Genomic DNA, 26,023 nt, shown 5'->3' with positions numbered 1-26,023 from the left:
ATGTACAATTCCAATGTCCACCTCAGATGCCAGAGAAAAGTTTATTTCAAGGGCGTCTCAAACGCCACAGCAGACACAATCCAAAGTAGAGGAACTTACAATAAAATGTGAATCAGAAAGCTGTTTGTTCTATTTCTATGTTCTGTTTCTTTCATTTGGGAAATTCACCGGTTATAGCCGGGCAACGCCGGGTACTCCTGCTAGTTTAATATAAAAATATATATAATTATGTTTATAATGAAAGTAAGTTGGCCAATACTTCTAATGTTGCCCACATGCATGACATTAGACAAAGGATTTGTTTTTTGAAAAGCTGTGAGTTAAATCGTATGAGATGAAATGTTAGTACCAGTTTTTTAAAACGGACAGTAAAAATGCAAAAGTTACGGTAATATTTTTCCACGTGAAATGAGTTATGTAGAGAATCACCTTAAACTATCGGATTGTCCTTGGAGTCGACAATACATAACAGTCAATTGTGAAACATCTGTTTAGGCCATACAGCAACAAATTAATGGTTATAGCAATACTTTTAAAACTGAAAGAAAAATGATTATATAAACAAAGTGATTTAGTTTAGTTATTTATATACATATGCATGTGTTGTTCTGTATGTATGAATATACATTGACTAAGCAAAATATTAGGAACACTAGGCTAATACTGGGTAGTGCCTCCTTTTGCTCTCAAAACTGCCTCAGTTCTTTATGATTCTGATATCATTATACAGATTTGTCCGAAGCACAAGTATGCTGTGAATTGCCTGCCTTTCAAGTACAACTCAGACGTGTTGGATTCAGACCTGGTGCACAACTTTATTTTCATGTTCAGGAAACCAGTTTGAAACTACTTTTGATTTATAACATATGGTTTATTATCATGATGTAAGCCATTAGAAGATGGGCAGTGAAGGGATGAACATAGTCAGCCACAATACTCCTATTGGCTGTGACATTCAAGCAATGTTTGCTTGGTATTTATATGCCTAGGAAATCTGGACAGGAAATTGGCAATTATAGAAATAATGAGCCAGACCACCTAGCCCCAACAATCATGCTGCAGTCGAAATCCCTGAGATGAGTCTTTTTTTTTTTTTTCTCCCCCCTCATTCTTTTGTTTTATATGGACCTTAAATAAAACAATCTGTACCTGCATGATTTTATGCGTTGTGCTGCTACCATATGATTGGCAAATTACATAATTGCACGGATAAGCAGGTGTAGCAGTGTTCCTAATAAATTGCCTAGTGAGTGAATGTGTAAATAATAAACAATTCATAGGGCCGACCCAAAAATTCCTGGTATTGGCCAATAGCATGGGAGTAGGATGTAGTTATTTACTATGCCAATAGCATGAGAGTAGGATGAAGTTATCTACTATGCCGCTTGTTGTCGCATGTCTCCAGTCTTGTTAATCCATCTGCTGAGCTGATTGAGATACGTACATTTATTCTACAATTGTGTACGTGACTTGGGTATTTTTTAAATTTTTTTTTGTACGTCGAAAAATGCATGTTGGGTCATATTTTAACATCAACACAACGATGATTGTTTTTCAAATTACCAGACTTGTTAATAAAGTGTTTGTTCCTAGTGAGCAGACTGTTAATCAGCAACATTACGCTGAACTTAATTGCCGTATGGGGGAAGGCATTAGGAAGAAGACATCTGGAGTAATGACGCAGGCAACATTTGTATTTTGCACCATGACAACGTGACTGTACACACAATGTAGTTGTTGCTTATATGTATTTATATTTTATATATAAATTTCTTTTCCCCAAATTGGATTTGAGTCCATCATCCATCCATCCATTACCCAACCCGCTATATCCTAATTACAGGGTCATGGGGGTCTGCTGGAGCCAATCCCAGCCAACACAGGGTGCAAGGCAGGAAACAAACCCCAGGCAGGGTGCCAGCCCACCGCAGTTGAGTCCATCACCCAAGTTCAAAACCTTAACCAATATGCCGCCCTGCCTCACATATTAATTTGTTGCTTTCAATTTTATAGGATTATTGAACTGTTAGATTAAAGAAGCCATTCTGCAGTACAAGCAAAGCTATAACCCCAATTTTTGTGGGAATCCCGGCAAGTAATTTTTCATAGCCATAATCATATGCAAAAGCCAGCAGTATTACTCATTAGATACAGAGTTTATCTCCAAGGAGGAATTAAAACTTTACAGTCACTGAAGAAATACAAATATCATAAACAATACAAAAACTTCTGACTTGTGTAATAAGAGAGATGCTGCTGTCTTTGACAGGCTTGTAGGTGGTGTAAAATGTTGTCGAACATGTTCAATTATACCAGAGATTAACATTTGAATACAGCAGGTCCAAAAGTAATGTTTTAGGGCTTTTTAGTTTTGGGGCTTTTCTTACTTTTCTTACTGTTTCTTTTGCCTTTTTTGTTTTGCTTGATTGTCATTCGATAGGAAGTTCAAATAACTTTTCCTGGAATACATACTTTAGAGTAAAGTGCTATATAAGTATATACGTGCAGAAGTAAACAGTAATGTTGTATACTTTCATGTTTTCAGCAATTATGTGAGTAATCAATAATATATATGTATATTTATTTATCCTAAACCTATATTATATACAGTTTGTTCTAATACTGTTTTTTTGTTTTTTGTTATCTCAAGATTTCATAAATACTGTGTACTTACATGCATTTCCTTTTTTCTGTTTTATTTTTAAACAGACAGAAATTGCAAAGAGGCTGAATACAATCTGTGCCCAAGTGATCCCATTTCTGTCTCAGGAAGTAAGACTACTTGCTTATCTGTTAACATGCAATTATAACTTACCTGTTTTCAAATTAACTTTTTAAATATATTACAATGACCAAGCCAAGAGGACATCTGTTACTGTTCTAGTATGTGGGCTTTCTGCTGAAAAGCGTAGCATTCATGAGAAAAGGCCATTCAGCCCATCCTACTCACCTAACTTTATATTATGAACAATTTATGGTATTTTTATTTTTGATTGTAATGTTTTTCAACTTTGTACTGAATTAAGGTAATTTCATAATTCAAGGTAATTTCAATTTCATACATTGACACATTTAATAAATATCACTGGAGCATGTGATGTGTTCTGAGACAAGTTTAAACAGTTTCTCAGAAAGTAATACAGCTTTGCATCTGCTTGGTTTTGAGTTGGATTTTTTGTTTTATTTATACCTGGTGATTAAAAAGCAGGTGATTATTTAAATTTAAATCACTGCTTTAAGAAATTTCCGGAAAAAAAAAAAAAAAAAATTATAAGCAAGAAGTCAGGTGGCATACATCTCTGAGTTCCCCACCTTTCGAATTTTATGTAGAATGATTATGTGAGTACTTGTCAGTAATTTTTAAGATATACTTATGTGATGCATTTTCTTTACAGCATCAACAGCAAGTTGCACAGGCAGTAGAAAGAGCAAAACAAGTGACTATGGCAGAACTTAACGCCATCATCGGGGTACGTGGCCTTCCGGGTCTACCTCCTACAGTGTGTATAAATTTCTGTTACCTATTGCTGGGGGTTGTGGGTAAGAATTCAAAAAGACACTTTTGTGTGTGTTTAAATAAAATTATTACAATGCCTGAATGTGATTTAATCATAAACAATGATCAAAAACAAAAGAACCAACTTGAATTCCAATATAGAAGCACCTGAAAACAGTCAGACATTATATTCACGGTGCTTATCTATGGTAAACTGTAGATTTGTTTTCACTTTCTGGCCCTGTTCCCATTGTTTAAAATGAAATCAGTATGTTGTAATCTGGTGCCAAGTCTTGCTGTTGACAGTCAGGTGATTAGATTATAATGTCATGTTCACGTGCTATTGGACAAACGTAAAATATGAGATTATGAGTCAGAAATTCCAATGAATACCCTGCAAACTCTGAGTTATAAGTCAGATAAAATAAAGCTACCTGATTTCTCTGAGTTGTAATGTACAGTGCATCCGGAAAGTTTTCACAGCGCGTCACTTTTTCCACATTTTGTTATGTTACAGCCTTATTTTAAAAAGGGTTAAATTCATTTTTTTCCTCAGAATTCTACACACAACACCCCATAATGATAACGCGAAAAAACTTTACTTGAGATTTTTGCAAATTTATTTAAAATAAAAAATTGAGAAAGCACATGTACATAAGTATTTACAGCCTTTGCTATTAAGCTCAAAATTGAGCTCGGGTGCATCCTGTTTCCCCTGATCATCCTTGAGATGTTTCTGCAGCTTCATTGGAGTCCACCTGTGGTCAATTCAGTTGATTGGACAAGATTTGGAAAGGCACACACCTGTCTATAGAAGGTCCCACAGTTGACAGTTCATGTCCGAGCACAAACCAAGCAAGAAGTCAAAGGAATTGTCTGTAGACCTTCGAGACAGGATTGTCTTGAGGCACAAATCTGGGGAAGGTTACAGAAAAATGGCTGCTGCTTTGAAGGTCCCAATGAGCACAGTGGCCTCCATCATCTGTAAGTGGAAGAAGTTTGAAACCACCAGGACTCCTCCTAGAGCTGGCCGGTCATCTAAACTGAGCTATCGGGGGAGAAGGGCCTTAATCAGGGAGGTAACCAAGAACCCGATGGTCACTCTGTCAGAGCTCCAGAGGTCCTCTGTGGAGAGAGGAGAACCTTCCAGAAGGACGACCATCTCTGCAGCAATCCACCAATTAGGCTTGTATGGTAGAGTGGCCAGACGGAAGCCACTCCTTAGTAAAAGGCACATGGCAGCCCGCCTGGAGTTTGCCAAAAGGCAAAACAAAATTCTCTGGTCTGATGAGACAAAGATTTAACTCTTTGGTGTGAATGCCAGGTGTCATGTTTGGAGGAAACCAGGCACCGCTCATCACCAGACCAATACCATCCCTACAGTGAAGCATGGTGGTGGCAGCACCATGCTGTGGGGATGTTTTTCAGGGGTAGGAACTGGGAGACTAGTCAGGATAAAGGGAACGATGACTGCAGCAATGTACAGAGACATCCTGGATGAAAACCTGCTCCAGAGCTCCCTTGACCTCAGACTGGGGCGACGGTTCATCTTGCAGCAGGACAACGACCCTAAGCACACAGCCACAATATCAAAGGAGTGGCTTCAGGACAACTCTGTGAATGTCCTTAAGTGGCCCAGCCAGAGCGATAGAGATCTTAAAATGGCTGTGCACCGACGCTTCCCAAACCTGATGGAGCTTGAGAGGTGCTGCAAAGAGGAATGGGCGAAACTGGCCAAGGATAGGTTTGCCAAGCTTGTGGCATCATATTCAAAAAGACTTGAGGCTGAAATTGCTGCCAAAGGTGCATCAACAAAGTATTGAGCAGAGGCTGGGAATACTTATGTACATGTGATTTCTCAGTTTTTTTTATTTTTAATAAATTAGCAAAAATCTCGAGTAAAGTTTTTTCACATTGTCATTATGGGTGTTGTGTGTAGAATTCTGAGGAAAAAAATGAATTTAATCCATTTTGGAATAAGGCTGTAACATAACAAAATGTGGGAAAAGTGATGCGCTGTGAATACTTTCCAGATGGACTGTAACACTGACATTTAATTTTAATTGTACAAATTAAAAAATGTAAGTTGGTCAGCCAAAAATATTATTTCTGTGGACAAACTGTTTTGCAAAGATGAAGTCATACACATTTAATACATTTTGTTTACTCTTTATTTTCACAAAAATACACAGTTTATCTTTAAATGCTTTTTTCAGACCAAGTGATAAATCATTGGCAACCTTTTGTTTCTTCGAATAGTTCAACCAGAAATTCATGTGAATATACTGAAGCAGGAAGCACATGAACACAGCATAGTAGTGTTTATGGTTAATCAAATAATATACAGTGGAAATCGGCCATCAGTTGTGTAGAATTTTTTTGGTATAATAAACATACTAAATTTGCTTTGTATGTTTAGCTTGCATTAAAGAGTACTAATAATATGAAAAATACCTAGTAAACACCCATTACAGAACAAGAAGTAGGTTTTCAACACAGAAGAATAGGCAAAACTGGGAACAGGACAGGTGTGGTCACTACGCAGTCATTTTAGGTTTTAATACTTACAATATTTAATACTTAATTGATTATTGAATGGTTAAATGATGTATCACTTGGACATTCGCTGAGTTCATGCTTAAAGAAAGGAAAAAGCATCATTTATCGTCCTGTGCTCTTAGAACATTTTATAGGATGTTTTTATATTGCTTTAAACAACAGAAGAGGTTAGCTTTACAGTTTAAAAATTGGCAAAAAGTATAGGAAAGAAAACTTCTGTTTTAGTTTTTATTTTGAAGTTCCCAATACTTTGGTAAGATACCTATGTGCATTTTACCCATTATTGTGAAGTCAGAAGATGCAAAGGGCCTGCAGTGATAGTCACCTTTAGTAAAATTCTGTTAAAGCAAAAGAAAGAAACCCATGAAACAAACCTTCTTATAAATTAATCATTTTAGGGGAACATTTGCATTTTTAATGGCCCTTTCTGGATGAAGGCTTGTCAGTTTGTTTACCTTAATTTTGGCCCTTCAGAGTTATAGAACTACTCCATATAAATGAGAAATTTAAATCTGCAGTTTAATACTTTTGAAAGAGATATTCAGACAAGAGGAGGAGGAGAAGACGACATGGGGCATTCGCTAATACAGTGCAATGCCGCTCCCACCACATGACAAAACACCTCAGGATTCCAGATTAGGACCCAAGTACAACCATGCAATGGGTGACACCTCAGCACCACATATTCAGACAATTAACTTTTTATGCTTTTGGGCACGCATGATAGGTGCTATTGACAATTTTGTGATTTACTGGTCGTTGTGTTTGTTACAGTGTAAAAGAAGTTTTTTCTTTACATTAATTGTATTCACAGAAAATGTTGGAAAACTTGTTTTGCAGAGTCTCGGATAGGCTATTGTCCAGAATGCTAAAGTAATATGAAATTCTACAGCATATGTGCTGGAGTTTGATATTTTTGACCTTTTGTCCATTAGATATAATTTATCTGCTAGTTGAAATCATCAGCAAGATAGATAACAACCAATGCAAGAAATGTTTTGGGCAGAATGTAAATTGAAAATAAACTGTGTAGACTTATATGACAGCTGGGGACTTCTTACTTTACTCTGAGAAATTAAATAATACTGTGTGTATAATTTTGAATACATCAAACAGGATTTTTAAAGTCTTAATAAAAGAACTTATCAGTGTTATTAAAATCATTATTGAAACTTCGATTAGGAAACTCACTGAATTATTCAGTGAGATGTGCCTGGTGAAGACTTTTTTTTTCATATGTCATATATACATTTTGTGCTGTTCATGTACAGTTTTAGATTAAATAATCAATCATTGCTATGCCATGAGACAACTATGCAATCATAACATTTTTTATTATGCTACAAAGAAGTTCTAAAGTTAGTAGCAAGTAATATACCATTTTTCCATTTTTTTTTTCATATGCATTTATTGTTTTTACTATGTGAATATGAAGTTGAATTTTATTTTTATAGTCTCATTCATTCAGGATATTAGAAAGCTGAATAAATTAAGTTCTTACTATACCAAGGGATGGCTCTGTGTCTGAAAATGCCTTTAGGCATTTAGATTTCTGCCATTTCCACATGTGAAGTTTTCATAATTTCTTGGCATTTTTTAGATAAATTGTTAATTTCTAATTTTCGAATTGTTCATGTACAATATTATCCATTTGTTGTACTGGATCAGAAGACATGTATTTATTTATTTATGCATAAACACAGGTGCACACAAAATGATATACAGTATATGTATATATAATATGTGTGTATATGTAACTATTCATATATCATTGCGTGAAAAAAAACATATATAAAAAATAAGGTGGGAATTAGATGGCCTGTAATAAATGGTGGCTTTTTTTGCTTTCATTCCTGCATTAGCAGCTTGAGTAGATTCAAATTACTCATTTATCAATTTATGGTAATTGCTTGTGAGAAGATGCCCTGCTGGTCTTTATAGTTTTCTCAGACACTTTGTAATGATAATTAGACATGCTGCTGTAAGGATTAAAGATGGCATAGACTAGTGACGTACATAGACAATGGGACCAGTTAATCCATCTGTGCTTAAAATTACATCCCTACTGGAGATGGTTTTTATTTATTTATTTATTTATGGGGGAAGGGGTGTAGGGGTTAGAGGGGATTGGAAGACTGAAATAAGAGTTGAGGATTAGTCCTGAAAAAAAGAAATGGCCCTGGATTGAAAACTTTTCTTTCATCAGATTCCCAGTTGCAGCTCTACGGTCAATTTGCCTGTAGTAAGCTGTTGGTCGTCAATTAAGTGAAATAAACTAGAAGGGTGACCCTCATTTCCTTTTAATAGCGCTTTCTCCCTGAACTCGTAAGCTTCAGTGGATTTTCTGCTTAAATTTTATTCACACCACTTTATACTACTTGACAGCTTAGCCTTATATAAACATACAATCTCTTTTGTGCACCCACTTTTCATAGTGTGTTTCTTTTTGTTCCCCTTGTCTGTCAGATTTGTATTGCCGCTCAGTTGTTTTATTGAATTTCTAGAGTAAATGTAAGGTTCAAGTGATGGCAAAAGGTTTCCTTATGAAAGAATCCGCCAGCAGTAACCTCAGCAGTCATTTTCATTTTTATTCTCAATAGTGAAAAAGGTAAATAGTGGACTTTAAGGAAATGGATAAATTACCTAGAGAATACCTGTAGATGTTGCATGCCTGTAGGTTGCATGCTTATATCATTTCAGCAATTTCATGCTTGAACTTTTTTCCTTTTTTTGTCTTTTGTAATTAGCACCATTATTTTCAGCTGTACCTTTATTAGCTCTGCTACATAATGTACAGCTATTTTGTTTCTGTTTACCATAACTGGTAATATTTAAATACTTTAGGATTAGAAGACATCAGTTGAAATGAGATTGAAAACTGTCACAAATGATGGTCTGTATTATTCTTTGCACCCAAGTAAAAATGAACACTTTTTGTAATATCACGTTATTTTTAAAAATCAGATTTTCTGCAGTTTTCAGTATTATGTTAATGATGACATATATTAAATGATTTGCCAGTTGATTATTTAAACCCACTTATTTGGATTCAGTCCGTGTCAGTTGACACTAACATACATTTACACTCACACACATTCACTTATCTAGAGCAATTCTGGAGTTACCAATCTTCCTGGGTTCAAGTCTACCACCTGGTCTTAATCTGTGTGGAGTTTGCACATTTGCCTTCTGTTTGTGTGGATTATTCTCTAGGTACTTTAGGTTTCCTGTCACATTCTCAAAGCCCTATGAGATGAGATGTATTCAAAATTTTAAGTTGGTTCCTATGGTAGTGAGTGTGGGTGTGTATATGTGAGTACTCTAGTGATTGACTATAGCCCTGTGTAAACTTTACACTGTTTGTTTAAATAAAAAATCACACTTGTTTTGAACAAAAATGCATTTAAGCCATATATTTAAATTAAAAAGCAAAACTGCAACAGTATTATACAGTATACAGCCCCACTAGCAAAACTGGTACTGCCAGTACACCCATAAATAAAACATTTAGTATATGATATGCAGTCATTTGGAATAAATGTTGCTACTGTATGCTTAAAAAGCTAAATTAATTGTATATTCCTTCAGATGGTTCATATTAATTAATCATATTAATTTGTATAATTTCCATGTTTATTTTTTTGTGTGTTTGTACCATATTTGCAAATTAAAGCAAGGCTTGTGTGTATGGGTATGAGAGATACTGAATCCCATAGTGTTGTTTTTCTTTTCTCCTTATTTGATTCCGTTGCTGCTCTAGTGTTTGTTTCCAGGTTTTTCATAAACCATTAGGGTTAAATGATTTAGGGAAAATATCTAATTGCGTTTTTTTTCTTTTTCTGACGGATATTGTAATTGCCATTTGATTTGCAATATAGTTTTTTTTAAAGTCAAGCTTCAGTTCAATATTCACTATGTAACCGAGTTCAAACATGATGGAGTGTTACCACATGAGATACCATCAAACTATTAGCCGCTGTATAGGGTGGTCCAGATCTAATTATGCAATTTTCATTACGCTGTAACTTAAGTTTATTACATAGAAAAATCACCCTAAAAATCCTGCACCATCGAGAAGTGTGCGAACTGACGACATAAAGAATCGGCTCTGCAGAAATCAGCCATCCAGACGATCTGCATCTGTATAATTATATCTGGACCACCCTGTATATTCTAATGCAAACATGACATTTTTATTACATTTTTAATTGGTATAGAACATAGAATAATCAAACGGAGTCACTATCATAAAATCTGTAACTTGTGGCTCAGGAGTAGCATCTAAATATTTCACAATATGTGATCAATCGAAGAATTTACTGATATCCAGCATTTAGCTTCTAAATTGACAAACCACAGAAACATACAAAAAGTGATCATTAAATAAAATAGAAATAGTATATATATTTTACACAAAATATCTAAATATTCTACCTTCAAATAAAATGTTTATTTGCAGATAACCATCATTTATCTTTTGAACATTTTTTTCACAAAGGCTGCCACTATAGGATATAGGGCATAACAGCTAAAATTTTAAAATTACTCCAAACAGAAGCCTTACATAATCTTTCTTCCCTAACATTTCAGCTTCTTCTCAACTCTCATTGCGGATCTTTACAGATTTTTGTCAAGAATACCAGCATGTCAGCCTTTGCTCATTTCAGACATGAATGCTTAAACATGACCATAGTGCCCCTGATACTAAAATGTCTCTCGGACTGTGAATCCGTGGCTTGTATGCACAGGAATTTGTGAGCTAGTTTGCTTAGCATTGAAAAGTTAGCATTGTGCACTAGGCTTGTCAAATTAGCCAAAAAATAAGGTTTGAATATTCAAGTAAAATAAGTAGAGAAAAGTTGAGCAAAATGACACCTTTTATTGGCTAACTAAAAGATTACAATATGCAAGCTTTTGAGGCAATTCAGGCCCCTTCAGGTATTACATCTTTTCTCTACATTCATAATGGCTAACACAGTACAACACCCTAGTACTACAGTAAAATAAGTAAATATTCTAATATATTCAAACTTAACAATGCTAGGTGTTATTACACATATGCTTGTACTTGGTTTTTTTTTTATACTTTACTATTATGGTAATGGCCACAGCCTTGGTTAGAGCAAAAACAAACACCAACAAAAATACAAGTCCTAGCAGTACTCTGACAACTGTTATGTAAACATAAGGGTCAGCAAAATTTTTCCATTTACTGTAATTAGAAGGTTATAGCATTAAACATCAGTTAGAGGCCTTTGGTTTAAGAGTAGATGCAACAGAATCAGATGCAAAATGATACTTTTGCATAAATGGAAAAATGTTTAGAAAAAACTTGTGGCACTTGTACACTTGTGGCAGAGCCATTGCTCAGACTAGGCAGGCCTTTCCATTTCTGTGTGCGAACAGTAGTCAATATGAATTTCTAACTTTAATTAAAGTGAATCCTATTGCACTTTTTTTAACAAAGCACTGAGGTCAAAGTAAATGAATACCAATCAATCAAGCACTAGTTTAAAGAAATGATTTGTAATGAGATATCTGTGGCACTTTGAGCACCAAACAAGCTCACATCCACAGAGTAGACCTCTCGCTTAGATACCACTAAACCTGCCAATAAACACATTGCAGGCTTTAGAATATATTATATGCATACTATATTAAAAACATGGTGATGCATTATTTTGATGGGGGACCCAACGCCACATCACACGGTGACCGAGCTGCAGGCTATGGACGTATTTATGTACGTAAGTAGGATTCAGTTAGCATTGGGAACCCGTGTACCAAATTTCTTGAAGATGTGCCCATAAGTAACAAAGACTGTTGAAAAGTTCAATATGGCGGCCGACAGTGGCATCATACCACTGAAATAAGTACGTACATTGGTTTCAAAATTCAAAACCAAATTTTGAGAAGATGGGGCCATCAATAAGAAAGTTCAACATGGCGGACGTTGTTGACCGTTAAGTCCATTATGCGTAGAATTTCGAAATGAAACCTGCTTAACTTTTGTAAGTAAGCTGTAAGGAATGAGCCTACCAAATTTCAGCCTTCTACCTACACGGGAAGTTGGAGAATTAGTGAAGTTGGTAAGTTCAATATGGCGGTTGACAGTGGCGTCATACCACCGAAATAAGTACGTACATTTGGTTTCGGTTAGCTCAGGGAAGCCACCTACCAAATTTCGTGAAGATGGGGCCGTAAATAAGAAAGTTCAATATGGCGGACGTTTTTGACCGTTACGCGTAGAATTACGAAATGAAACCTGCTTAACTTTTGTAAGTAAGCTGTAAGGAATGGGCCTCCCAAATTTCAGCCTTCTACCTACACGGGAATTTGGAGAATTAGTGACGTTTTGAAAATTCAATATGGCGGCCGACAGTGGCGTCATACCACCGAAATAAGTACGTACATCGGTTTTGGTTAGCACAGGGAAGCCACGTACCAAATTACGTGAAGATGATGGGGTCAGCCTTCTACCTGCACGGGAAGTCTGAAAATTGGTGACGTTGGAAAGTTCAATATGGCGGCCGACAGTGGCGTCATACCATCAAAATAAGTAAGTAGATCGGTTTCGGTTAGCGCAGGGAAGCCGCTTACCAAATTTCGTGAAGGTGGGGCCATAAATAAGAAAGTTCAACATGGCCGACGTTATCGACCGTTATCGACCGTTGCGAGTAGAATTTCGAAATGAAACCTGCTTAACTTTTGTAAGTAAGCTGTAAGGAATAAGCCTGCCAAATTACAGCTTTCTACCTACATGGAAAGTTGGAGAATTAGTGATGAGTGAGTGAGTGAGTCAGTCAGTCAGTCAGTTAGTGAGGGCTTTGCCTTTTATTAGTATAGATATATAAAAGTTATCGATTATAATGAAAAATCATCAAATGACATCGTAATGTCGGCATGAAAAAAATGACCGCATCTCCAAGTATGTAAATAGTAAGGTAAAATACTTATGTAAGACCACAAGAGTGATTCCCCTTTGAAAAATCAGCCGTCATTATGTAAACAATATTGAATAACAATTTGAGACATGAAGAACATGCCTAAGTAGATTATTTCCGCATTAAGTACGTACCCAAATGTTTAAAATTTGAAAGTAGTGGTAAAAATGTGCCCTGCACAGCACAGAGTAATTCTTTTTTCTCCAGAAAATTTCACTTGTCCGTGGACAACTGAAACCAGAAAAACACGCTTGTCCGACGGTCATTTTACCCGTGTCGGACGAGTTGGGCGTTGGATTTCCGCACCCCTGAATGCTTTGTAAATATTAATGGTTCACATTGCCAAAGTTAATGCTGAGTTACCATCCATACTGATTAACCGGTTTGGGTTTGATATGTGATTGTGCTCACTAGAAGGGCACCTATCAATCAAAAATTACATGTGCGTACAGTATGTACATTTTATAGAAACCCATATCAGAAAAATTTGGAACAGTATGGAAAAAACAATTGAGAAAAAAAAGCAGCGATTCCTAAATTTATTTTGACTTTCATTTCGTTGTAGACAGTATGAAGATATTTCATGTTTTCTCTGGTCAACTTCATTTCATTTATTAATATACATCCATCCCTGCATTTTAGGCCCGCAACACATTAAAAAAAAGGCTGGTATGGTAAAGCATTCGCTACTTTAATGTCACCATTCTTTCTCACAACTCATATAAGATGTTTTGGCACCAAGGATGCCAAGTTATAAAACATTTCAGATGTTATTTTGTCCTATTCTTCCTTCAAACACATCTTAAGGTGTGCCAACAGTATGGGTTGATGTTGTCACATTTTTTGTTTCAAAATTTTCCATACGTACTCTTTTGGGGACAGATCAGGACTACAGGCAGGCCAGTTTAGTACCTATACCCACTTCTTCTGCAGCCATGCCTTTGTAATGTGTGCAGAATTTGGCTTGGCATTGTCTTGTTGAAAAATGCATGGTATAATGCATAATATGCAAGTATAAATTACCTATGCCAAGGGCACTGACATAATCCCATACCATGACAGACCCTGGTCTTTGGAGTTGTTGCTGATAACAGTCTGGATGGTCCTTTTCATCTTTGGGCATAGAACATGGTGTCCATTTCTACCAAAAAAAATCAGGAATACTGATTCTTCTGACCACAGTACATATTTCCACTGTGTGATCGACCATCCCAGATGCCTCGGAGACCAGAAAAGTCAACGCTACATATAGACATGGTTAACAAAAGGTTTCTTTTTTGCACAGTAAAGTTTTAAGTGGCATTTGTGTATGTAGCACTGTATTGTAGTGCTTGACAAAGGTTTGCCAAAGTAATCCCTTGCCCATGTGGTTTTATCAGCTATTGATGACTGATAGTTCTTGATGCAGTGCTGTCTGAGGGATCAGAGCTCATGGGTGTTCTGCTCAGGCTTGCGCCCTTTCCTCTAGATTCTTTGAAGTGTTTAATGATGTTACAGTATGCACTGTAGAGAGAGAATATGCAAATCCTTTCCAATCTGTCTTTTGAGGAACATTCTTTTTTAAAATTTCAATAATTTTCTCACGTTTGTTGACAAACTGGAGATCCTCTGCCCTTCTTTTCTCCTCAAACACTCAGCCTTTCACAGATACTGCTTTTGTTCCAAATCATGATTACCATCACCTGTTGATATAACCTGTTTGAATTCACATCATTATTTAATTGTTTTACCTAATTACTGCCGTTAATTTGTCCTAGTCCCAACTTTCTTTGGAATATGTTGCAGGCTTGAAATGCAGGAATGTACAGTGCATCACTTTTTCCACATTTTGTTATGTTACAGCCTTATTCCAAAATGGATTCAATTAATTTTTTCCTCAGAATTCTACATACAATACCCCATAATGACAACATGAGAAAAGTTTACTTGAGGTTTTTGCAAATTTATTAAAAATAAAAAAAACTTGAGAAAGCACATGTACACACAAGTATTCACAGCCTTTGCCATGAAGCTCCAAATTGAGCTCAGGTGCATCCTGTTCCCCCCGATCATCCTTGAGACATTTCTGCAGCTTCATTGGAGTCCACCTGTGGTCAATTTAGTTGATTGGACATGATTTGGAAAGGCACACACCTGTCTATAGAAGGTCCCACAGTTGACAGTTCATGTCCGAGCACAAACCAAGCATGAAGTCAAAGGAATTGTCTGTAGACCTCCGAGACAGGATTGTCTCGAGGCACAAATCTGGGGAAGGTTACAGAAAAATGGCTGCTGCTTTGAAGGTCCCAATGAGCACAGTGGCCTCCATCATCTGTAAGTGGAAGAAGTTTGAAACCACCAGAACTCTTCCTAGAGCTGTCCGGCCATCTAAACTGAGCGATCGGGGGAGAAGGGCCTTAATCAGGGAGGTGATCAAGAACCTGATGGTCACTCTGTCAGAGCTCCAGAGGTCCTCTGTGGAAAGAGGAGAACCTTCCAGAAGGACAACCATCTCTGCAGCAATCCACCAATCAGGCCTGTATGGTAGAGTGGCCAGACGAAAGCCACTCCTTGGTAAAAGGCACATGGCAGCCCACCTAGAGTTTGCCAAAAGGCACCTGAAGGACCCTCAGACCATGAGAAACAAAATTCTGTGGTCTGATGAGACAAAGATTGAACTCTTTGGTGTGACTACCAGGCGTCACGTTTGGAGGAAACCAGGCACCGCTCATCACCAGGCCAATACCATCCCTACAGTGAAGCATGGTGGTGGCAGCATCGTGCTCTGGGGATGTTTTTCAGTGGCAGGAACTGGGAGACTAGTCAGGATAAAGAGAAAGATGACTGCAGCAATGTACAGAGACATCCTGGGTGAAAACCTGCTCCAGAGCGCTCTTGACCTCAGACTGGGGAGACAGTTCATCTTGCAGCAGGACAACGACCCTAAGCACACAGCCAGGATATCAAAGAAGTGGCTTCAGGACAAATCTGTGAATGTCCTTGAGTGGCCCAGCCAGAGCCCAGACTTGAATCCGATTGAACATCTCTGGAGAGATCTTAAAATAGCTGTGCACCGACGCTTCTCATCCAACCTGATGGAGCTTGAGAGGTGCTGCAAAGAGGCATTGGTGAAACTGGCCAAGGATAGGTGTGCCAAGCTTGTGGCATCGTATTCAAAAAGACTTGAGGCTGAAATTGCTGCCAAAGGTGCATCAACAAAGTATTGAGCAAAGGTTGTGAATACTTACAGTATGTACATGTGATTTCTTAGTTTTTTTATTTTTAATAAATTTGCAAAAACCTCAAGTAAACTTTTTTCACGTTGTCATTATGGGGTGTCGTGTGTAGAATTCTGAGGAAAGGCTGTAACATAACAAAATGTGGAAAAAGCGATGCGCTGTGAATACTTTCTGGATGCACTGTATGTGTATGTATATTAAAAATGAAATGAAGTTGGCCTACCAAAACATGAAATATTGGGTTCATACTAGCTGCAATGAAATAAAAGTTAAAGTTAATTTAAGAATCACAGAGGTTTTTTATTTATTTGCAATTTCCATACCATCCCAACTTTTTCAGATTTGGGGTTGTAAAAGAGTATTTTTCTCTCTTCTTCTTTTGGCTGGTCCCGTTAGGGGTTGCCACAGCAGATCATCATCTTCCAGATCTTTCTGTCCTCTGCATCCTGTTGTGTTACACCCATCACCTGCATGTCTTCTCTCATTAAAACAAATTTAAGAATGGTCCTAGCGGTCTGATTAGACATATGGACAGCCACTGGTCCGACTTGTGTATCAAAGAGCACAGTGATGGGGCAGAAAAAAAAATGTCTTTCTCATTAGTACAGCCAGACTCCTTCAGTACAAGCTAACCATTCAAAATTACAAAAAAGATGATCGTCTAAGTGAAGCGCAAAAACAGATCTGCAAAATACTGCAGATTTCCATAGCACGTTGGAGTAACTCGATGCCAAAATTAGTGTAGATAAAATAAACTTTTTTTAATAAATTTTTATTTATTTTTACAATCGAACATCTGCTTCTGCCTTTGCATTAAACCTTTTGTAAATAAACTCAAATTACATTCGAAAAGCAACATTTGTTCTGACAACCTTATTGGTAATTCACACTACATAACATATACCCAAAAACACACCCTTTGTGATTTGCTAATTGCATTAGCTCAAATTGCAATTTCGATTTGAAATGAATTGATCATTCTGCCTTATAATTAATCACTGCAGGTACTACAAAAAGACTGTAATTTCAAAGTGCATGTGTTGATATAGTTTGCCTGAGTAACATAAGGGTAGGGTGGATGTTGAATTAGATTGGCCCAGGATAGCTTTAGGATTCAACTCCCATGCATAAAATGACAACCCTACTGGCTTTTGTAAGAACTTCTCAAATTAGTATGGTATAAAATCAAGAACAGCAACTACAGTAAATCTTAAAGCTTCATTGTGCCTCAGAACTTGCTACGTGTGAAATACCTTTGGGGAGGGTTAGAGAGAATATATGAAGGCCGACATAGAGCCAAAAGATGTCATCCTGGCAGTCAGGTGACCTCAGCATTACCAAAGACTTTGGAAAAATCTGTTAAATGGGAACAAAAGTGCTTTCTTTTTTATGTTACCAACAATTTAAATGCTGTCTCATGTCATTCTCATTTAATCCATGTCTAGAGCTTAGTACTAAACCTAATAAATATGCCTGTGTCTTTGTTTATCACTTTAGATCCTTACACAAAAAAGTAAAATGCCACTCTTCCCCAGAGTTTTTTAGGCAAATAGTATCTTATGCCTTACCATGCAGTGAACATGAGGGAAACTTGCTGCAAGTATACAACTGAGTTTTCTCAGACGTTCTTTAAATAAAGTTAATAAAGCACAGAAAATGTGAAGTATATTTAAAAAAAAAAGATAACAATTTTTTTATTTTCCTTTTAATAAGTATGTGTATATTGTAATGTATGTATTTTATGTTTATTTTAATCTGTATATTTAAAAGTTAAGAGAGTGTTCATTTAGATGTTGAAATCCTTCCTTTACAGAGTCTGGCCTCTGTCTTTTCCTAAGTAGCCATTTCCAGTTCTAAGTACCTAGTAATTATGTTTATGAGTACAATGGGTTTCTTGCTCTTGCACATGCTTGATTTTCCTTGAAAAGGATTGTGTGCATCCTGAAAAACTGGTGCGGTGTTAAATTGGGTTGACAGTTCACTAGACCTTTGCTCTCCCTCATTGCACATGTAATGTGTCAGTCTGTCTCCCCAGGGTAAAGAAGTGGCGGGCCTGTCTGCTCCTCCTAGCAGCAGCTGTAGTAGAAGTAAACTTTGCCCAGTTTGATAGCAGCTGTCAGTATTGTTCAGGGATTTGTCCTAGTGTTTAGAACAATAGAAGGGCATGCTCTATAATCACGGTTGAGCTTAAGCCAAAAGTAGCAGTAGATGTTTGATTTTAGTAAGCTATTGGTAGCATGAATGATCTATAATAAGTTTAAACAAACAAAAAATATCAGTTACATTAGTCAAAGATCAAAGTCAGTCAAAAAGTACATTTTTATGCACTGTTTTTTATTTTTTTATTTTGTATGAAATCTCTTTCTAATAAACTTGGATTTATGATGATAGAGTTAAATGCAAGTCTACTGAAACCCACTGTCAATTTCTGAATCTACTTATCTTGTTTAGGGCTTGGTAGCACAGCATCCAGGGCTTCCCATTTGTCTATCTTAGGGCATACTTGAACAAATACACCCACATGGGCATGCAAGCTGGCTCCCATATTTGCCATTCAGCTTGGCTTCATCTCTTCATTCAGTGTAAAAATGTGTATAATTATTGTTTAGTTATAATTTATTGTTATTATATTATAAACTCCTGATTGCATGTTTTTTTTTTTTTTTCCTTTTCTTCCTGGTTAGTCATTACAAGGTGAAATGTGCCAGGGGATTAACAGATGTTGGTATAATTTTTCACTCCTCGTTTAGAACAACCAGCTGTCTGAGCCCGCACACTGCGAATATGAGGTTAACCTCCTGAGAATTGCCGGTTTATCCACACAAGCCAAAGACTTAAGTGAGAAAGAGACAGACAGAGAGAAAAGTCATATAGTACAATCATAAAAATCTACATTTACTTACATTTTGATAATGGCCAACATGGAACATAATAGTCTTAACAATACTTGTTGACATTAGCAATGTTTTTTGCAGTAACTGAAACACTTAAATTGTTGGCAATAAACTTAACTTGGAGAATTAAGGTTTCAGGGTTTCCTTTTATATTATTTGTTTGTATGTATGTATGGATGGATGTGTGTATATAATATATATTTAAAATTTACCTAGTATCATACATCTAATTGGGTATCTTACCATTCATGTCTATTTGTATTGGACTTGATTTTGTGTAAATACCACCTTTATGTCAAATACTAAATTTATAGTTTTTAATTTAACTTCATGCAAAATATGAATTAACTGAAATAATCCAAATAGATGTGTTGCCACTCCTGACTTATATACATACTCTGTATATATTACAAGATGTTTCACATATTATCAGCTTTCTTAACAAAAGACGAAAAAAATGGCAGTAGCAGATGGTCTTAACGGCTGTAATGTGGAAGCCCACAGAACTGAAAGTACATGTCTGAAACAAAGATGTGACAAAAGGTATAGGGTTTAAACTTGCTCTTCTCTTGGTTGTATCAGAAATTAGAGACATTCAGCAGTCACTAAATATCATTGCTTTCTTCAGTTTTAGGGAACTTAAGTCTGGAATGAGATGACCTGCATAAGCTACAGTAGCAGTGCCTATATAAGAATACTATTTTCAGTTAGATTTTCACTGACACAAGATAAAATTTATATAACCGTTTTCCTGCTTGTCCTTGCTTGCAATACCAGTTTAAAGTACTATGGTAGAATAAATTGTGGTATATGATAAAAGTATTTGTGGCGGTAAGGATTGAGTGTTGCATTATAGGTTCATGTCATATCTGTAGATTCACTGACATTTGTTTTAAAGGTTCCAAGGTTTATAATTCTCACACTGCAATATGCTTATTTAAAAATATAGTTGTTTTTAGCATGAGATTAGCCTTTCTCTTGTGTAAACTTTTTGTTTCAATTTGTTGTGCTGTGAATGTTAAAAGTAGAAGCAGGTGAATGATATATAAGCTGTATGTGTATACATCTAATCATTTATGTTATATCTTATAGTGCCTTAAATGTAGCCACTATAATGTATTTGTGGTAGACACTGGACTGACAACCTAATTTAGGTTACACTTCCGGCTATTTCCTTAGTACACTGGTTAAAGGCATGGTTTTTAAACCACACACAATGTTTGTGTTTAAATGACTTATATGAATTTGTTGTACACACGTACTGTGTCATGTAGTCTTAACTAAAAATATGTATATATTAATAAATTAATCCATTATCATGACTATTACTGTGATTCATAGTAGTAATTAAATTTCTTTTAAGGTCCAATCATTCTCACAGGTTGGTACCTTGAATTGCTTGGACAAGTCCAGCTAAAATGAGGTGTTAAAGAAAAGAGAGCTGTAGATTTTGGGGTTAAAAGAAAGAGAACATGATTATAATTATTATGTTTACTTCTGTTTCTCTATTTTTTTTTAATATTCACCTAATTCTTTGTTCCTCCCTCCTTTTTCTGTATATATATATATATATATATGTCTACCTCTGCATTTGCAACAGCAACAGCAGCTCCAGGCTCAGCATTTGTCGCATGGCCACGGCCCTCCAGTGCCTCTCACCCCCCACCCCACAGGACTGCACCCTTCTGGACTGCCTCACCTGGGAAGCAGTGCAGGTCTATTGGCTCTCTCCAATGCCCTGAGTGGACAGCCTCACTTGGCAGTCAAGGAAGACAAGAAAAACAGCCATGATTCAGACCACCACAGAGGTGAGAGGCAAGGCAAGCTTGATTAGGACTTTTCATTGTGAACCTTCATAATGCTTCTTTTTTGAATTTTTTTAGAAGAGCAGAAGAACTTAAAATTAATCTGTGCTTTTATTACAAAATATGCCATTCTTTTGACTGCTGTGGCAGTACCATGTTGAGGTGGGTGGAGCTAACACTAAAATTTGAAACCAATAGCTTGCACTACTATAAATCACAATTTGCATATACTTCTATGCAGTTATTTTTTTGTATGTATGTGCCTTGAATGTTGACTGCTGAGTCTGCTTCTTGCATTGGATCAGGTTTTGTCAAGAGTTTTTTTTTATTTTTTTTATTTTCCTAAGTGATAAGTGGACACTGTTTAGAATTACATTGTTTGCTTATTGAATTTAGTCTGTTAACCATCAGATAAAGAGACTGGTCATTACTTGTACCATGGGGTTGCTATGACCATGATCGGTTTCTTCCTTTTTTTTTTTCTTTTGTCAGTACTTTGGCCTAAAACTGCATACAAATATGAAACTGACCTGCTTTAACATGAGTGTAAATTTTCCACTTTGTTTCAATTTAAGCTGTAAATTCTTTATTTTTATGTACGAAAAATGGCAGTTATTATTTCCTTTTGTTCATTTTTTTCTTTAGTAGAAGTAAATCAGTAATTTATTCCAGTAGTATTTCTGAGGCAAATAGTTTAGGTATAATAAATTGTAACTATATTGTTAATAAAATGAATGACTGTTGGAGCCTTATAAAATGTTTTTGGTGTTGGGTGGGCAGCAGGGAGATGGTTGACTTAATGGAATTACTGTATTAGGAATGTGCAATGATTTTTAAATGAATAAACTCTGCTTTAAAAACATGAATTGGCCCGTGTTTCTAATTTTTCTTCCCCTTTGTTTTCATTTCTGTTTTTTGCACCTTGTTACTGAACGGCCATGTATGTGCATATCTTGGTTACTGCGGAAGCAGAGCGAGAACCCAGCACAGTAAGTACATACAGCATCCTGCTACCACTCTAATTCCTAACTCATTTTGGCAGCAGATCATAAACATTCTCGTTGGAGAACAGTAGATGAAAGGTTCAAGGCTACTTATTTTAATATGGTCAGATCATTTGAATAGAGCCTCACATTTATATTATGCAAAGCACATTGCTATACATAGCAAACATATACCTTATGTAATTGAAGTCTCAAATGCTTGCCTTGTAAGTAAATTAAAAGTTTATATGTAAAAGATCTGTTATATGGAGAAAAAAAAAGTTGTTTTTTTTCACAAATTTGGTGTAGGAGGGTATCTGAGATATTATTTACTTATATATTTACTTGATGAATTCTGTCTTACCTGAGTTAAGTCCTTAATTTTACTTAGGTATTTTACTTCATGTATGTGAACTAAAAAAAATGTACTAATAAAAAGTACATTATTTTATATAAATATATATGTGCTCTTAAAGCATAGATATTTATGGAATGCATATTTTTACATATAACAAAGTGTGTGTCTTTGATTGTATGTAGGTTTGTATTAGTTGTGTCTGATTAACTTCAAAAGCCACATTGATAATCAGGCTATTTAGTTGATCGAAAAGGATTGAAATTTGGCACTGAAAACCATTTTTCAAAAATAAGTAATCAATAAATAACCAGTAAAAAAAAAACTGATGCCATTTGACATTCTTGTTGCTCAAGGCGTTTAAAACAATACCTTTTTACTTTTATTTCAAATTCTTTTAAATCCTTACCAGTTACTGTGTCTATTACATTTGTTTATTGCTTTGTTTCACCCCTCAACCACATGTACACTTCCTGGTTTTACCTTCTTTGTTGGAATTTAATAGTTTTTGAAATGTGAATAGTTTTGAAAATTATTTTGGTCTCAGCATCTTGATTTGTTTCCCAGAGTCTTAAGCTGTAAAGCAGCAGCACTAACCACTGTTATCACTGTAACATAGACTTTAAAATAGTATAGCTAAAACAATATATTTCTCAGTTCTTTACAACTGTAATGATGTAAATGTTTTGTTAATTTTAACATATTTTGAAGCCTGCACAGTGGCACACAGTTGCTGCTGCCGCCTCATGTGTACAAATATTCTATGGTGGAATACAGCAAATTGTCATCTTGTGTGTGGTTTGCATGTTCTCCCTGTGTCTTTGCACATCCTTGTGATATTGAAGTAAAACTCACAAACTCATGGTTAAACTAAAATAATTGTCAACATTAATTTTTGCCTCAGTAGTTATCTGTTAATTTGTCCACAGCTGTTTCTTACCAGATACTAAGTGTTGCTGGCTTCAGAATTTGAATTAGATTAAGTGGGTTTGAGAATGTTTATATTTATGAATGAATATGTTCTAAGAGTCAGCCCCTTCTGTTACGATTTGGAAAGCAAAAGGTGTATGAAAGGTATTAAAACTACTACATTAAAGTCAGATGAGTCACAATTATGAGTTAAGGAGTGCTGAACAGATTGGTAATGAAGGTTCTTCTAGAAAAAGGCAAACAATTCTGAATTCTTTAGTTTAGCATGTTGAATGTAGGTCATTTGTGACCTATTTTAGAAATAGTAAAACACTTAAACCAAATTTTTAATACTTTAGAACATGCATTATCCATGCTGCATTGTTTGTATTTCCACTAGAAAAGGGTATGTTGCATTATGTTTGTTTCACACAGTGTGTGTTATGTTTTTTCCCCCCAGTTTTGGGTCAGTCATTTACTTGTTCAATTAATGGTTATGTACACTATGTGTAATGTCTGTGTAACCTGAATTAAATGGTACAAAAAAAACATAAGAGGAAAAAAAAAATGCAATGTTAGTTTGGATCAAATGCAGTTTCATGTGCCACCTCCACTCACATGCATTTTGATGAGTGCACCTGTGTAATAAGAAGCGGTGTTCTGAGTTTTCAAAAGCCTCTTATGAGCTCTATATTTCCAGAGAGAAATCAGTATATATTACACTAAGCAATTATTTATTAATGATCCTGTCAACAAAGTTGTTGTTAAATAAAATAGGAATATCAAATAATGTTTTTTCAGTCATTTTTCAGTTTACTTTATATTTATAATCTTACTGTGCACTCATTTGTTTTTTTATTATATATGTGTTTACTTCTATGTGTGAGTAGAGCCGATAATAATATGGTTTATTTCCTTGTAAGATGTTGAGACCAGCACAAACCCACCAGCATTATCATATTGTGCATTTAATATTCAAAATCATAAAGGCTATTGCAAGAAAAATATTATTTAACATTTTAATTGCAGCAAAGTTAAATGAAAACTTCTGTTTGTTATTCAGTACTGTCCAGATGCACTTTTCCTGACCACATAGATACACATGAGGTCAAATAGTCTTAAAAGATGGGGCAGGAGTCACTGTTGTATATCTTAACAGTCTGTGTTCTTACAGAAAAAAAGGATCTCTTCATTGCTTAATATCTCCCACATGACCCAATCTCCCCTGAAGTGAAAATTCCCTTTCCAGCCTTCCCCTTTATGAGTAAAAATCACTGTGAATTTAATTAGAGCCGAAACAATCCATCAAGCTCCAGCAGTTTGGCCTTACAAAAGCTTTTTAAGGAGGCTCCACATTACAGAGCACTTGATGCCCATGTTTACCTCCAGAGGATTTAATGGAAACATCTGTCAGGTATTCATTTATCATTTGGAGTCCCACAGCTTTCACAGAACACCATGAGATCATAGAAATGCAAATGTGGTCAGTGGTGCTTGCCACATCGTCAGCAGTTTTCAGTCAATAGAGAGTTTTACTGCATTGTGTCATCAGGTCGTAGAGGTATTTATTCTAAAAAAGGATAATATGATAATATCACACACACTATTCTCAGAGTCTTTTACAAAACGGTAGTTAATCTGGATTTGCACTTATTTAGGCACCAAATGTTGATTACAGTGTTTAGAGAGGGGAAAGGGCTATTTTACTTAATTCCAAAGAAGGATATTTTAAGGTATCTTTTGCTTTGGGTAGTTTGATTTGATTTGGGAGGTAGCTGGTGTGGTTGTGGTTTGTGACCTGTTGATTTTAAAAGTGCTGTTTTCCTTCAGTTACCTTAAATAGTATTTAGGGATTTACTGATGTTTGCTATATCCCAAAGCAATCATTTTAAATTCTGCTTTTTTTTTTTTGAATAGTTTGTCCTGTTTTGTCATGATGACAAATGTGGGAAACACCTTTGACACCAATATGTGCTATTCTTTTAATCATTAAAATGAAGCAAAAAATTAGTGAGATGTATGCAAGTATAGTGTACTATGCAGTTGTCTTTAATGTGAAGCATTTACGTACGGTATTAACTCAAACCTATTATTACAAGGTCTTCATTATGATCTGATTGTTTAAATGTGCTGCATACCAAATTATTAATCAATGGTATTATGTCTTGTTGAGGATAAATGAAGTGTCATAAAGCTCCTGGACCTGGATTTCTCACAGGCTTTCCTTATGTCTTACGAAAAAAAAGGAAACATTGCTCCCACTGGGCCACCTGGTTCACACACTGCATTTATAATTCATAATTTTGCATTCCTCTATATGATATTCTAATAGCTTTTTTATTTTCTGGAAAGAATATGCTCTTCCATCCCATACTTCTTTATACATTTAGATTTTATTGACATGAAAATTTTTGATAAACATTTCATTCTTGAAATTTGAGGCCTGTACAAAAATTTTACATCATGTTCAATGCTGTAGGAGTAAACGTGTACTTTAAAATGTGGCTCTAACACAATAAAAGTGAGTTGGTTATGGATTTGTCATTAAGCATTGGAAAGTCAAAGATAATTTCAGTCTCACTGCTTATTTTTTTTTTTTTAATTCTAAACTAGTACAACTAAATTGATAAATCTAAGAATTGTACTTTAAATGGAAACTTATTTTATCACAAGCCAAATAGTCCCAAAAACCTTTTATCTGTAAAAATTACTGGATTTAATAATGTCTCTTTCTGACAATGACAATTCTAGTGCTTTTAGTTATATAGTTGAGTTCTGAGTAGGTGCATCTAGATGTAAATGGTGGCATGGTTCTATTGAGTGCAGCTAAATCTACTAATATACTACTGTTAATCCATTA

The 26,023-nt window shown here is 35.7% G+C and overlaps 1 protein-coding gene across 6 annotated transcripts in view; it reads left to right on the top strand.

The window, feature by feature from the left end:
• LOC120527309 (transducin-like enhancer protein 1) overlaps nucleotides 1-26,023 on the top strand; it is a 116,628-nt gene that overhangs the window by 43,052 nt on the left and 47,553 nt on the right. For 2 of the 6 annotated variants that reach the window (XM_039750570.1, XM_039750574.1), the window contains 4 exons: nucleotides 2,710-2,772; nucleotides 3,396-3,500; nucleotides 20,712-20,919; nucleotides 21,889-21,905. In XM_039750570.1, coding sequence (XP_039606504.1) covers nucleotides 2,710-2,772; nucleotides 3,396-3,500; nucleotides 20,712-20,919; nucleotides 21,889-21,905 — 393 coding nt within the window. The remainder of the gene's footprint in view (nucleotides 1-2,709; nucleotides 2,773-3,395; nucleotides 3,501-20,711; nucleotides 20,920-21,888; nucleotides 21,906-26,023) is intronic. The other 4 variants (XM_039750573.1, XM_039750571.1, XM_039750572.1 and 1 more) reach the window with 4 other exon arrangements.

Source organism: Polypterus senegalus, chromosome 4 (genome assembly GCF_016835505.1).
Source record: "Polypterus senegalus isolate Bchr_013 chromosome 4, ASM1683550v1, whole genome shotgun sequence".
NCBI lineage: Eukaryota > Metazoa > Chordata > Cladistia > Polypteriformes > Polypteridae > Polypterus > Polypterus senegalus.
Note: the sequence above shows the minus strand (reverse complement) of the source record. Positions and strands in the feature narration are given on the sequence as shown.